General features: G+C 36.1%; 1 protein-coding gene across 2 annotated transcripts in view; it reads left to right on the forward strand.

Moving 5' to 3' along the window:
• Positions 1 to 3,109: 3,109 nt before the first annotated feature.
• Positions 3,110 to 12,582, forward strand: part of LOC147391083 (Transducin/WD40 repeat-like superfamily protein) — a 40,596-nt gene continuing 31,123 nt past the window's right edge. Inside the window, exon 1 of one of the 2 annotated variants that reach the window (XM_086460159.1) lies at positions 3,110 to 3,475. In XM_086460159.1, coding sequence (XP_086316285.1) covers positions 3,320 to 3,475 — 156 coding nt within the window. In that variant the 5' untranslated portion in view covers positions 3,110 to 3,319. The remainder of the gene's footprint in view (positions 3,476 to 12,582) is intronic. The other variant, XM_086460160.1, reaches the window with a different exon arrangement.

A 12,582-nucleotide genomic window follows, 5' to 3' on the forward strand; every position in this document is an offset into this window, starting at 1 on the left:
CCAACTATGGATATAAAAAACCAAGTAGCAATATAATATTTACAAAAAGATAAGATGCATGATGTTTTATTAGGTCGAGTTAAGTAATCTATTTTAAAGTAAGTGAATTTTAAAGAAAAAAGATCCTTCAATGCGTAACCAACATCAACACAAAGTTGGCATCAGCATGGAGCTAGATTGCGTGCTCTTGAGAGAGTAGGTTACATCAGCACGGGGTTGGCATCGGCATGGAGCCGGCATCAGAACAGAGCTGGGTTGCATATTTTTGAAGATGATACATTAACACGAAGCTAGCATCAATATATTGTTGGCATCAACACAGAGCTAGATTGCGTGCTCTTGAGAGAACGGGTAACATTAGCATAAGGCTGGCATCGGTACGGAGCAGGTATCAACGCGGAGTTGGGTTATGTTACATCAGCATAGAATTGGTATCAACATGAAGCTGGATTGCATACTTTTGAGAGTGTGGGTTACATCAGTGTCGAGCTAGTATCGGTGCAAAACCAGCATAAGCACAGAGGTTGGTTGTATATTTTTTAAGATGATTTCATTAACACGGAACTTGCATCAACACAGAGTTGGCATTAGCATGGAGTTGGAAAGACTTGAAAAAGAGATAAATTCATCGGCACGGAGTTGGAATAGACAAGGTATGTTAGGTTTTTATGAACCTTACAAGTAGTTCCTTAAATCATTTTTTTTTTTTATTAGAAAAAAGGTTATCAAAAATGATGGACATGATAGTGGACTTGATTAAGATTGATCGGATGATGACATATTCGATTGTAATTGCTTGACTTGATTGAGATCCACCGAGGTAGTTGACTTCGTTGGGATCAATCGTGGATATTGACCCAAATGGGTCGATCATAAATGATTTGGATCGATCATAGATAGTGGACCTAGTTTTGGTCGATTCTTGAATTGTGGGCCTGATTTGGGCCAAATTTAGATCGTGGATCTGATTGGGATCTATTGTAGATTATGGACTCGATTCAGGTTGATCGTGGATTTTGGACCCAATTTGGGTCGATTCTTGAATTGTGGGCTTGATTTGGGTCGAATTTTGATTGTGGACTTGATTCGGGTCAAAATGTGGATCTTGAATTGTGGTCTCGAATTAGATCAAATATGGATCAAGGTCTCGATTCAGATCAGAATTAGATTGTGGACTTGGTTCGGGTCATATTGGTATTTTGGACCCAATTCGGGTAAATACTGCTTGAGGACCCGGTTTGGGTTAAACTTGGATTATAGACCCGATTTGGGTCAAATGTGCATTATGGACCTAATTCGGGTCAAACTTGGATTGGGGACCCGATTCGGGTCAAATGTGGATCGGGGACTAGGTTTGGGTAAATATGGATTGCGGACCCGATTCAAATCAAATTTGGATCTTGGACCCAATCCAGGTCAAAGTTGGATTGTGAACCCTATTGGGGTCAATTGTGGATTGTGGACTCGGTTTGGGTCCAATAAAGATCATGACCCGGTTTGGGTCCAATATGGATCATAGACCCAGTCCGGGCCAAATATGGATTGAGGTCGATGGTGCACCACGTTGGACTGGGATTAACTTTGATCGATAAAGAATAGGTGGACTCAATTTAGATCATACATTGACACTTAGAAGAGACGAGATTCTATTTTGATGATAAAAACGACACATTTAAGTATTTTTAAGCCTTAAAATCCATTAAAAAAATTAAAAACTAATAGAAAACTATCAAGACTAATGGAAGAGATGAAATTAACAAAAAAAAAAAATTAAGTTCGTATTTCATGTAAGGCCCAGGATATTTTATATTGGTCCATACTTGGAACACAGACCAATTGGTTACTTTTTAGCAAAAAAAAAAATATTTTTTACTTTTTTACTAATCCGTGTTGTAAACACGGATAATATATTTGCATGCCTATCCGTGCTTGACACATGAACCAGTAAGTTCCAAATCATCGTTTTGAGGGACATTGCCACTGATTTTTGTAATGGGCCAAAAGCTAAGGCACATTGCCTATGATTTTTATCTTAAGCCTATAGACACCCCATTTTTGCAATCACCTGATTAATCAACTCGTCAACCCAATCGCGATGATTCCTAATGATGAATGATTATTCCAATGCTTTATTTGTAAGTAGATATGTTTCAGAAATTCATATGAGATATCTCAAACTAACAAAACTGTAGAAACCACGCTACGTTAGGAAAATATAACTCCAAAAACATAGAAATCATCATCTTGCAGACAAAAAAAGCTTTACGATAAAACCACAAAAATATCCCATTATTTTTTAAATCCCCATAATTAATGTTAAAATTATAAAAAAACTATTTATAACACTGGTGTGTTTGCACATGTCACCTATTAATGAACATAAAAAAAAAGAAGCTTCTATTACCACACCAACTTTTATTAAGAAAATCCCAAAATGTGTGTTAATTCTTTCTTTCTTTGTATCATATGAATTGATATACTAGTAGTAAAAGTTGGTGTAGCAATAGAATCTCTAAAAAAAAGTAAAAAATTAAGAGTGCTCTTATTGACAACTCTATTTTTACTTATTACACCTCAATTTCTTAAGTTATCTTTCACATCCCAATTAAAGATTAAAAACACACCTTTCAAACATTACATGGTTTGGCTTATATTATAATTTTAACATTACAAAATAATATAAAGAGAGTTGTTATTACCACACTAAGTTTTACTAATGCCACACCAATTGTGTGCATTTTTTGTGTGTGATTTATATAAGAATTGTTGTGGCATTAGTAAAAGTTGGTGTGGCAATAGTAGCTTATTATTATAAAACTCCTTCAAACAATCTTAGTATTTGTTTACAATTAGGCTCCTATAAAATTCTAAACTCAAAAATATAAATCTAACAAAAAAGATAAATTGTTTCTATTGGCACCCTAAACTTATTCTAAATCATTTACTTATATATTTGGGTAAATGTCCTTGAAATGACGAAATTTCGAGTTGGGTACACTGTTCATTTTAATTACAAGCATGTTTTTTCAGTGAATTCGTCACTTTTAAAAAATAAACAGACTTGAACGAGTCAAAGGCGTCCGAATTCACATTAAAAAACTCGCCCCAACCCCTTCCAAATCCCTTCCGAATCTATCGAGTCAATTGCGACTCGACCGAGTTTTAAAGCAATAGCCCAAAAAATCAGAGAACAAAGTTAGGAACGCATCTTTGCACTATGGAACTCTATTCTGTCATTCCAACGCTTCACGTCGCCTTGAACAATACTAGTCAGTCTTGAATGTTATCCCAACATTTACCGAACTGAACTTGTTCCAGCATGAAGTGCCAGTCTATAGCTTGTATCTGGTCAGGCACCCCTCCTCTTCATCGAATTACTTCAACTGCTGTCTTGGATCAACCACCAACGCTTTACACAGGTGGATCTGATGGCTCCATCATCTGGTGGAACTTCTCCTCCAATCAATTCAACCAGGTAGTACTCATTTCAATTCCTGATTGAGTCTTGTTTTTACTGAATTTAATTCTGTTTTTTGGATCTTAATTTTCGCATTCTAAATGTTTGTTGAATTTCCTGAACCAGAACCCATCATTGATAGAGCTAATTTTTTTTTTCTTTCAATTTTACCTAAATTATGTGTTAACTATGTTGCATGGAGTCTTCCAAACTGGTGAAGTTCCTTTTGGATATTTGTCGGATTCCGGCACCATGGTCTCAGTGCATTCGTATCTCCGTATTGCAAGCATAGTAATCAAGTTGAGATTGGGGCTTCAGCTCAGTTATTTCGGATAAGTTCAAGAAAGTTACATAAAAATTTTGGATAAAAAAATGGGGGATTATACAAAATATATTTTTGGATTTTCTTCCCTCAAAACCCGTCATCTCCAACTTCCTTAAAAACCCTATCTTGTTATTGAGATTTGAAGGTTGAAGAGTCAAAATGTAACCATACTTAGCGATTGTAGACTAAGAGTTTGAGAAGGAGAATAGAGATGTGATTGAAGAAACGTAGGAGGAGTTGAAATTGACTCCAACCCTTTTACATATTATAACTAAATAACAAAGGAATAAAAAGACAATATTACCCCTACTAATAATAACTTATTACTCCTAACATTCCCCTCAAGTTGGAAAATATATATCATATAATCCCAGCTTGTTACAAATATAATTCACTCTACTACAACCGAATGGCTTAGTAAACAAATTAACAAGTTGATTTTTAGAATTCATATAAGAAGTAGTAATTTCTCCATTTAGGATTTTGTCAAGAACAAAGTGACAATCAACTTCAATATGCTTCGTCCTCTCTTGAAACACATGATTAGAAGTTATGTGTATGGTTGTCTGATCATCACAAAAGAGTCTTATAGGTATTTTCTACTATAAATCTTGCCTCCTAAAAAAGAAAAAGAATGTCTCAACCAAGTTAGCTCAAAACACATGTGTGACATAACTCTGTATTCAGCCTCAATACTAGATCTGGCAACAACTGTTTGTTTTGTGTTTTTCCAAGTCACATGATTACCATCCAAGAATGTACGATATCCTATGGTGGATCTCCTATTTGAAGAAAACCTGCATAGTCTAGAGTCGTATACCCTTCTATGCGAGCATTGCATTTGAGTTGTATAACAAACCACGTCATGGGAAACCTCCAAGTACATGACAATGCATTGCAATGCTATCCAATGAGGTACTTTAGGAGTTTTCATAAATTGACAAGAATATTTGCTCTAGTAATGGTGAGGTAATTCAACTTCCCAACATGTCTCTTATACTTACCAAGATCATAAAAAAAATCTCCCTGATTAATGGTCAACTTCTATTTTGAATCCATGGGAGATCCGTAGGTTTAAACCTAAGTAAATCAGTCTCATCAAATGGATCTAAGGTATATTTTCTCTGTGAGAGACTAATACCACTTGCTAAATGTGCAATCTCAATACCAAGAAAGTATCCCAGCTAATCCAAATCCTTAGTATGAAACTTTTGTAGTAAAAATGACTTTAACTTCTTAATCTCAACATCATCATTGCCTATCAATGCAATATAATCCATGTACATAACTAGAAGAATATTCCCACTAGTGGGATGAGAAGGAAAAACGGATGTGATTTGTTTGACACCTTGACATCTCAAAATCAAGAACCACATTGTTGAATTTCCTAAACAATGTTTGCGGGGACTATTTCAAATCATAGAGCACCTTTCTAAGCTTACATACTTTACCAACCTCCCCCTGCGCAACAATCGTAGGTGGCTGCTCAATATACACCTCTTCTTGCAAATCACCATGTAAAAATGCATTCTTCACATCGAGTCTGAATTGGGGCCACTCAGAGATAGAAACTAAAGAGATAGTAACACTGCTAGATGTTACTAATTTATGTGAGGGGGTATATATGCAATTTCCTCTTTTATTCATCAATATATAAGTGCCATGACCCTAGGAGTCAAATTCGACTCCTCCCACTTTCTCCATTCTATTCTTATTTTCTTCTTCTCTAAACCATAGATTGATGTTCTACATGGTGTCATAGCTTCTCTAGTGGTCACATTTTGGTTCTTTTTCCTCTTTTTCCGTATTTTTTTTCTTTTTTTTCTAGGTATAAACCAGATTTTTCTGATATGATTTTTACCCATTATCCTCATGGTGGCTAGAATTCTCTATTTGTGGTTGAAAAATATCCCTAATGTGATCAGAGATCAAAGGATTTTTGACAGTTATTAGTGGTTAGTTGTGGTGTAGTGTGGTGGTTAGGTTTCAGATTGTGTTTCTGGCCTTCAAGGTACCCTGCGATTTCATCTTGAGAGGTATTGGAGATCTACGATTTCATCTTGAAAGGGTTTTGAAGTCTTGTTATTTTATTTTGAGGGATTTTAGAATCATGCGACTTCACTATGATAGATTTCTCTATGTTTTTTTGAGGTTTTTCGCAGATCTTGGCTACCAGGAATTCGTGTCAAGGAGATTTTCCACTAGTAGAAAATCGTTCACGAAAGTATCTGAGAATCTCTAAAAGGGAAAAAGTTTAATTTTGTGGGGGGAAGTGCCGAAAAATTGTAGAGCAATATAATTGATTCTTGGGCAATCAATTATTTCATCATGGGGCAGAAGACTATCTTGGGTACATCAACTGAGGTTGGAACTCAAATGACTTCCATTCTCTTAATTTGAAGTAATTATATTCAGTGGTCAAAGATGGTAGCAGTTTTTCTGAAGGCCAAAGGAAAACAAAGTCATCTTGTGAAAGATAAACTAACAACTGTTGATGAAAAATCTCTTGAGCTATGGCAGCAAGAGGATGCTCAAATAGTTACTTGGATGTGGAATAGTATGGAGCCTCAAATCAATGCCAATTTCACGTTTTAGGATATTGCAAAAGACATTTGGGAAAGGGTGAAACATATGTATTCGGGGTCGGATAATATTATCCAAATCTATGAAATTACTAAGCAATATTTCACTTTACAACAAGATGATAAAACATTGGACTGGACATTTGCATTATTGATGCCCATGCGTGAGGAACTGAACCAATATCAACTTATTACGAGTGATTTTCATTAAATAGAAAAACAAAGAGTCGATATGGATGTTTTTTGGCTTCTCTCATCTATACATTTAGGCATGATGCTGTGAAATCCCAAATCTTGGGGAGCCCTAAGCTTCCATCTCATATAGATGTCTTTTCTTGATTGAAATGAGCCACGTTATCAGATAATGCTAATCCTATTAGTGATCGTTCTGCTTTGACTTCTTCGGGAGATCATGGTGGTCGTGGCTAACGTTATAGAGGTGGTCGAGGAAATCATGGTGGTAGAGACGGTGGTCGAAATTCAGAGGGAGGTCGTGGATTCCGGAATTGCACTAACTATGGAATGGATGGCCATACTATTGATTACAGTTGGGATCTCCATGGGAAACTTTCATCACATCAAGCTTCAATGATATAAGTTCTAGATGCTAACCCATGGTTTGTCTCATCTGATCAGAACACTGATAAATAATCTATTGTTATTTTTTGAGAAGAGTATGGTAAGTTGGTCGCCAAATATTCTCCCACTACTATTTTAGCCTAGATAGGGATGACATCCATTTATTTATTGTCCTCTACGGGCTCCTAGATCATTGATTCTAGTGCTTCCAATCATATGACCAATAATTCTATCCTACTGTCTTCTCTTAGTCCGTCTCTGTGTCAAAATGTTGAGTTTGCTGACGATTCTTTTTCTAGAGTAGTTGGGTTAGTCACATCACAACTACATCCTAATATTCCCTTATCATCTGTGTTTTATGTTCCAAAATTCTCATTTAGCCTTTTATCTATTAGTCAACTTACAAAGAAATTAAATTGCTCCGTGACATCTTTTCTTGATCATCATATATTTCAAGATCTAAAGATGAAGAGGGTGATTAGTGGCGGGCGTGAAGTGAATGGTCTATACCTTCTTAATAGTATTTTAGCTCATAGTGCTTTTTAGTTTTCCTGCAACAAGTTTCATTAGCATTGCAGATTTGGTCATCTGCTTATACCTTACATAGTTAAGTTCCCGATTTGAATAATGTTCCTTTGGATTGTGAAGCATGCCAGCTTAGTAAACACCATTGTGTGTCTTTTCCCTATAGTGTTAGTCATCTAGGTCGAATCCTTTTCGTTTAGTGCATTCAAATGTTTGAAGTCCTGCACAAACCTCGTCATATCTTGGTTTTAAATATTTTGTTACATTTGTTGATGATTGTTCAAGATTTGTAGCTTTCATGTTTGCTGTGCTCTTTCCTAAGTGCACAAAGAAAGAAAGGGAACTCTTTTTCAGAAGGACTTGGTTATTTTTAATGAAAGATTGATCTGCGTTATTTAATATTTTTCAATAATTTCATATGGAAATTCAAACTTAATTTGGCGCTTCTTTGTGTATTTTACTTACTGATAATGCCAAAGAGTATTTTCGTGGTAACCTTAATACACATTTACAATCTCGTGGCATTCTTCATCAGTCTTCATGTGTTCATACTCCTCAACAAAATGGTGTTGCCGAACGTAAGAATCGCCACCTTCTGGAGGTTGCTTGTGTTTTGTTATTTTAGATGAAGGTTCCCAAAGCCTATTGGAGTGAAGCTATCCTTACTACGCGTGCTATCTTATCAACCTCATGCCTACTCCTGTTCTTGTTGGTAATTGTCCACATAAGATTTTATTTTCTGGTTGCTTAGTAAAAAACAAAAAATTCTATTTCCTGATCATCATTTGTCTTACCTTCTTCCTTGAGTTTTTGGCTGTGTTTTTATCATGCATAATTTGTGATCAAGACGCGATAAGTTAGACCCAAAGAGTATTAAATGTGTGTCTATTGGGTATTCTCGTTCACAAAAGGGTTACAAGTGCTATAGCCCAACACTATGTAAACACTTTGTTGTGCAAGTGTTATTTTCTTTGAATCTATACCCAATTTCTCTGTCATGACCCCTACTGATTATGATTTTAGTCCTGTTCCCTTACCTATTCTAGTTCCTCTTTCTGGAATCAAATTCCTTTTCAGGTTTATCACAAAGGAGCATCATTGCACCAATGATACCAATCTCTTCACCATCTGACGATCTAGTTATACCATTTGGATCTCCTTCTCCAAATCTAGTAGTTTCTTTAAAATCATCCTCAAGTGAGTTGCCTATTGTTCTTCGTAAGGGTACTCGTTCTTGTGTTACTCATCATCCTATTTCTCATTTTGTGTCATAAGATTCTTTGTGTCATCTATGTCTTCCATTTCTATTCCTAAGACTCTCCAAGATACCTTATCTCATCCGGGTTGGAAGAAAGCAATGATGGAAGAAATGAATGCTCTTCATCACAATGATACATGGTCTCTTGTTTCTCTTCCTCCTGGAAAATATGTTGTGGGTTGTAGATGGGTGTATGTCGTCAAATTTTATCCTGATCGTACTGTTGATAAACTTAATGCCCAACTTGTCGCTAAAGGATACACTGAGACGTGCGAGATTGATTATGTCGAGACTTTTTCCTCAGTTCCCAAGATTACTTCTATTGTGGTTCCCATTTCGTTAGTTGCTATATCTCCATGGTGATTTGCAGGAAGAGCTGTATATGGAGCAACCACGTAGGTTCATTGCTTAGGATATTGGCAATGTGTGTAAACTTAGGAAGTCGCTCTATGGTTTGAAACAATCCTGAGAGCCTGGTTTGGCAAATTCAATGATGCAGTTATTGCCTTTGGGATGACGAGATGCTAGACAGATCACTCAGTCTTTCATTTGAAAACTGAGCATGGATGTATCTTACTTGTAGTGTATGTAGATGATATCATGTTGACAGGGAGTGATGAAGATGGAATTCAAAATCTTAAGTCCTATTTACAACTACAGTTTCAAACCAAGGATTTGGGAAAACTAAGATCTTTCCTTGGTATTGAGGTGGCTAGCTCAACTAATGGTATTAGTCTCTCGTAAAGAAAGTATGTACTAGACTTGCTTGAAGACACGGGATTACTTGGGTCCAAACCAGTGAACACACCATGGATCCAAAGTTGAAACTTAATGTTGAAACATAAAGATTTGTTTGATAATCCAAGTAGGTACAAAAGACTTGTTGGAAAATTAAATTATCTCACTATTACAAGACCAGATATCTCACATAATGTGAGTATTGTGAGTCAGTTTAAGGAGACACCTAGGATGCCTCACTAGAAAAATGTTCAACCTATTGTTAGGTATCTGAAGGGTTCTCTTGAATTTGGTTTATAGTATAAGTCCAATGGTCATACTCAGATAAAGGAATACATAGATGCAGATTGGGTTGGTTCTCCCTCAGATAAAAGGTCCATCACAAGTTATTGCACATTCCTAGGTGGTAATCTTGTGTCTTGGAAGAGCAAAAGAAGCAGATAATGGTAGCTTGGTCAAGTGAAAAAGTTGAGTACAGAGCTATGTCTCACACAGCTTGTGAGCTTCTTTGGTTGAAACATTTCCTTTAGGAGATAAGCATCATAGTAGAAACTCCTATGAGTCTTCTATGTGATAATCAGGTAGCCATGCATATTGCTTCAAATCCCGTGTTTCATGAGAGAACGAAACACTTTGAAGTCGACAGTCACTTCGTTCGTGAAAAGGTTCTTGGTGGAGAAATTGCTACAATCCTATGTTAAATCTGAAAACCAATCGGCAAATTTTTTTAGTAAATCGTTGGGGGTGTGAAAGGTTGGCTTATATTTGTAACAAGCTGGGATTATATTATATATATTCTCCAGCTTGAGGGGGAGTGTTAGATGTTATTAATATATGTGAGGTGGCATATATGTAATTTTCTCTTTCATTCATTAATATATAAGTGCCACGACTCCTAGGGTAGGAGTCAGACTCCTCCCACATTCTCCATTCTTCTCTTCTTCTTTAACCCTAATCTGATCTACAAACACGAATGAAGGCAATTTTAGCCACTAGGGAGAAGGTCTCAGCATAATCAGTTTCATACGTCTGTGTATAACACTTTACAACTAGTCTTGCCTTCTATCTATCAACTACGCTATCGGGATGGAACTTAACAAGATAAACCCAGCTACAACCCACCACCTTCTTTCTAGGAGGAAAAAAGACTAGATTCCACGTATCATTGCTATGAAGGGCAGCCATGTCCTCTTCCATTGTTGTCCTTTAACCCGGATGGGATAAGACATCTTGAAGGCGTTTAAGAACAAAAATAGAGGACACCAATGAAATAAAAACAGACAAAGAAGAAGATAACGAAAATATATGATACAAAGTTAGTAATGAGATGTTTAGTAGCACAAGAACGAGTACTTTTAGGCTGAGCAATAAGTAACTCATTTGGAAGTGAATTTGGAGAAGGAACTGGATTTGAGGAAGGAACTTGATCTACAGATCAAGAAGATATTGGCATTGTTGGTGTTGTAGTGGTCCTCCTGTAGTACCCTTTAAGAGGTGGTGGAGCGGTAGGAATAGAACGAGGAATAAGCAATGTAACAAGAATAATACTAATGTAATTAGAAGATGTGTCAGGAAAATATGGGACAGACTCAAAAAATGTAACATCCGCACATACAAAATGTCTACACAAAGTAAGACTATAACATTTATAATCCTTTTATCTACAAGAATAGCCAAGGAATATACATTTTAAACTTTTTATCTAACTTATCCCGGCTAGGTCATAGAAAATGAACAAAATGAACACACACAAAGACACGTGGAGTAAGATGAAATGACGTACTATCAAGAATTAATACCTTGCATGGAGATATACCCTCGAGAATAGGAGTAGGCACCCTGTTGATAAGATAGTAAGCAATGAGAACATTTTCACTCCAATAAGTTTTAGGAACTTTCATCTATAACATTAAAGCACAGGGAACTTCTAATAGACGTCGATTCTTGCATTCAACAATCCCATTTTGTTGAGGAGTATGCAACAAGAAGACTGATTAATAATTACATGAGAATGAAGATATGTAACATAATGAAAAAAAATACTCCTTAGCATTATCAGAATGCAAAATGCAAATAGGTATACCAAATTGAGTTTTTATTTCCATATGAGATTATTTAAAGATTAAACAATTCTGAACGATCTTTCATTAAAAACAACCTAGTCATTTTTGAGAAATCATCCGCAAAAGTAATAAAATACTTAAAACTAAGGTATGACGAAACTCTTGTAGGTCCCCATACATCAGAATGAACTAAACAAAAAGGACTAGACACTCTTTCACTCACACTAGGTGGAAAAGAAATACGATGATATTTACTTAACTGACATGCTTCACAATTAAATAAAGACTCATGACTCAAACTAATAAGTAAACTAGTAGAATCCGAGAAGACGGGTGAACGAGCCTGCAGTGCCACTGAAAAGAGCTAGAACATGAATGAAGTGTTGTACTAGCAGGAGCATGATCCAGATAGTATAGACCACCTATTTCACGCCCACCACCAATTGTCTTCTTCAACTTTAGATTTTGAAAAACACAACGGTCAAGTAAAAAATGTTTTTGAGTATTGTAAATTGTAATTTCTTTGTCTATTGACTAACAAATAAAAGGCTAAAAGAAAATCTAGGGACATAGAACATATAAGACAAAGAAATCTCAGGATGGGGTTGAGGTGTACTTAACCCAACAATTTTATTAAATGAACCCATCAACCAATTTAACATTTTGACAGGTAGAGGATCGAAAACAAGACAACAAACTAGAGTTACTTGTCATATTGTTTAATGCACCAGAGTCAATGACTCAAGGACTAGGTGTGAATAGTAAACAAGTGGATGCCATACCTGTCTGAGCTAAAGTAGCTGTAGAGGAAGAAGACTAAGTAGATCTAGCAATGAGTTTATCGTACTCTTCCTTGGAAAAAAAAAATGGACCCCTTCACAAGTTGGTCAGAAGTAATTGAAATAGGTATATGATTTGAATTTTGAACTGATGATGAAACCTGATTAGCAATGAGTTTACCTTGTAAGTCCCAATTATGGTCTACTGTATGTCCATCAAGGCCCCAGTGGTTACACTTATGAGTTCCACGACCTCTACCTCGGCTTCCTCCACAA

This window comes from Akebia trifoliata, chromosome 11, assembly GCF_017979445.1.
Source record: "Akebia trifoliata isolate Shusen 1 chromosome 11, ASM1797944v1, whole genome shotgun sequence".
NCBI lineage: Eukaryota > Viridiplantae > Streptophyta > Magnoliopsida > Ranunculales > Lardizabalaceae > Akebia > Akebia trifoliata.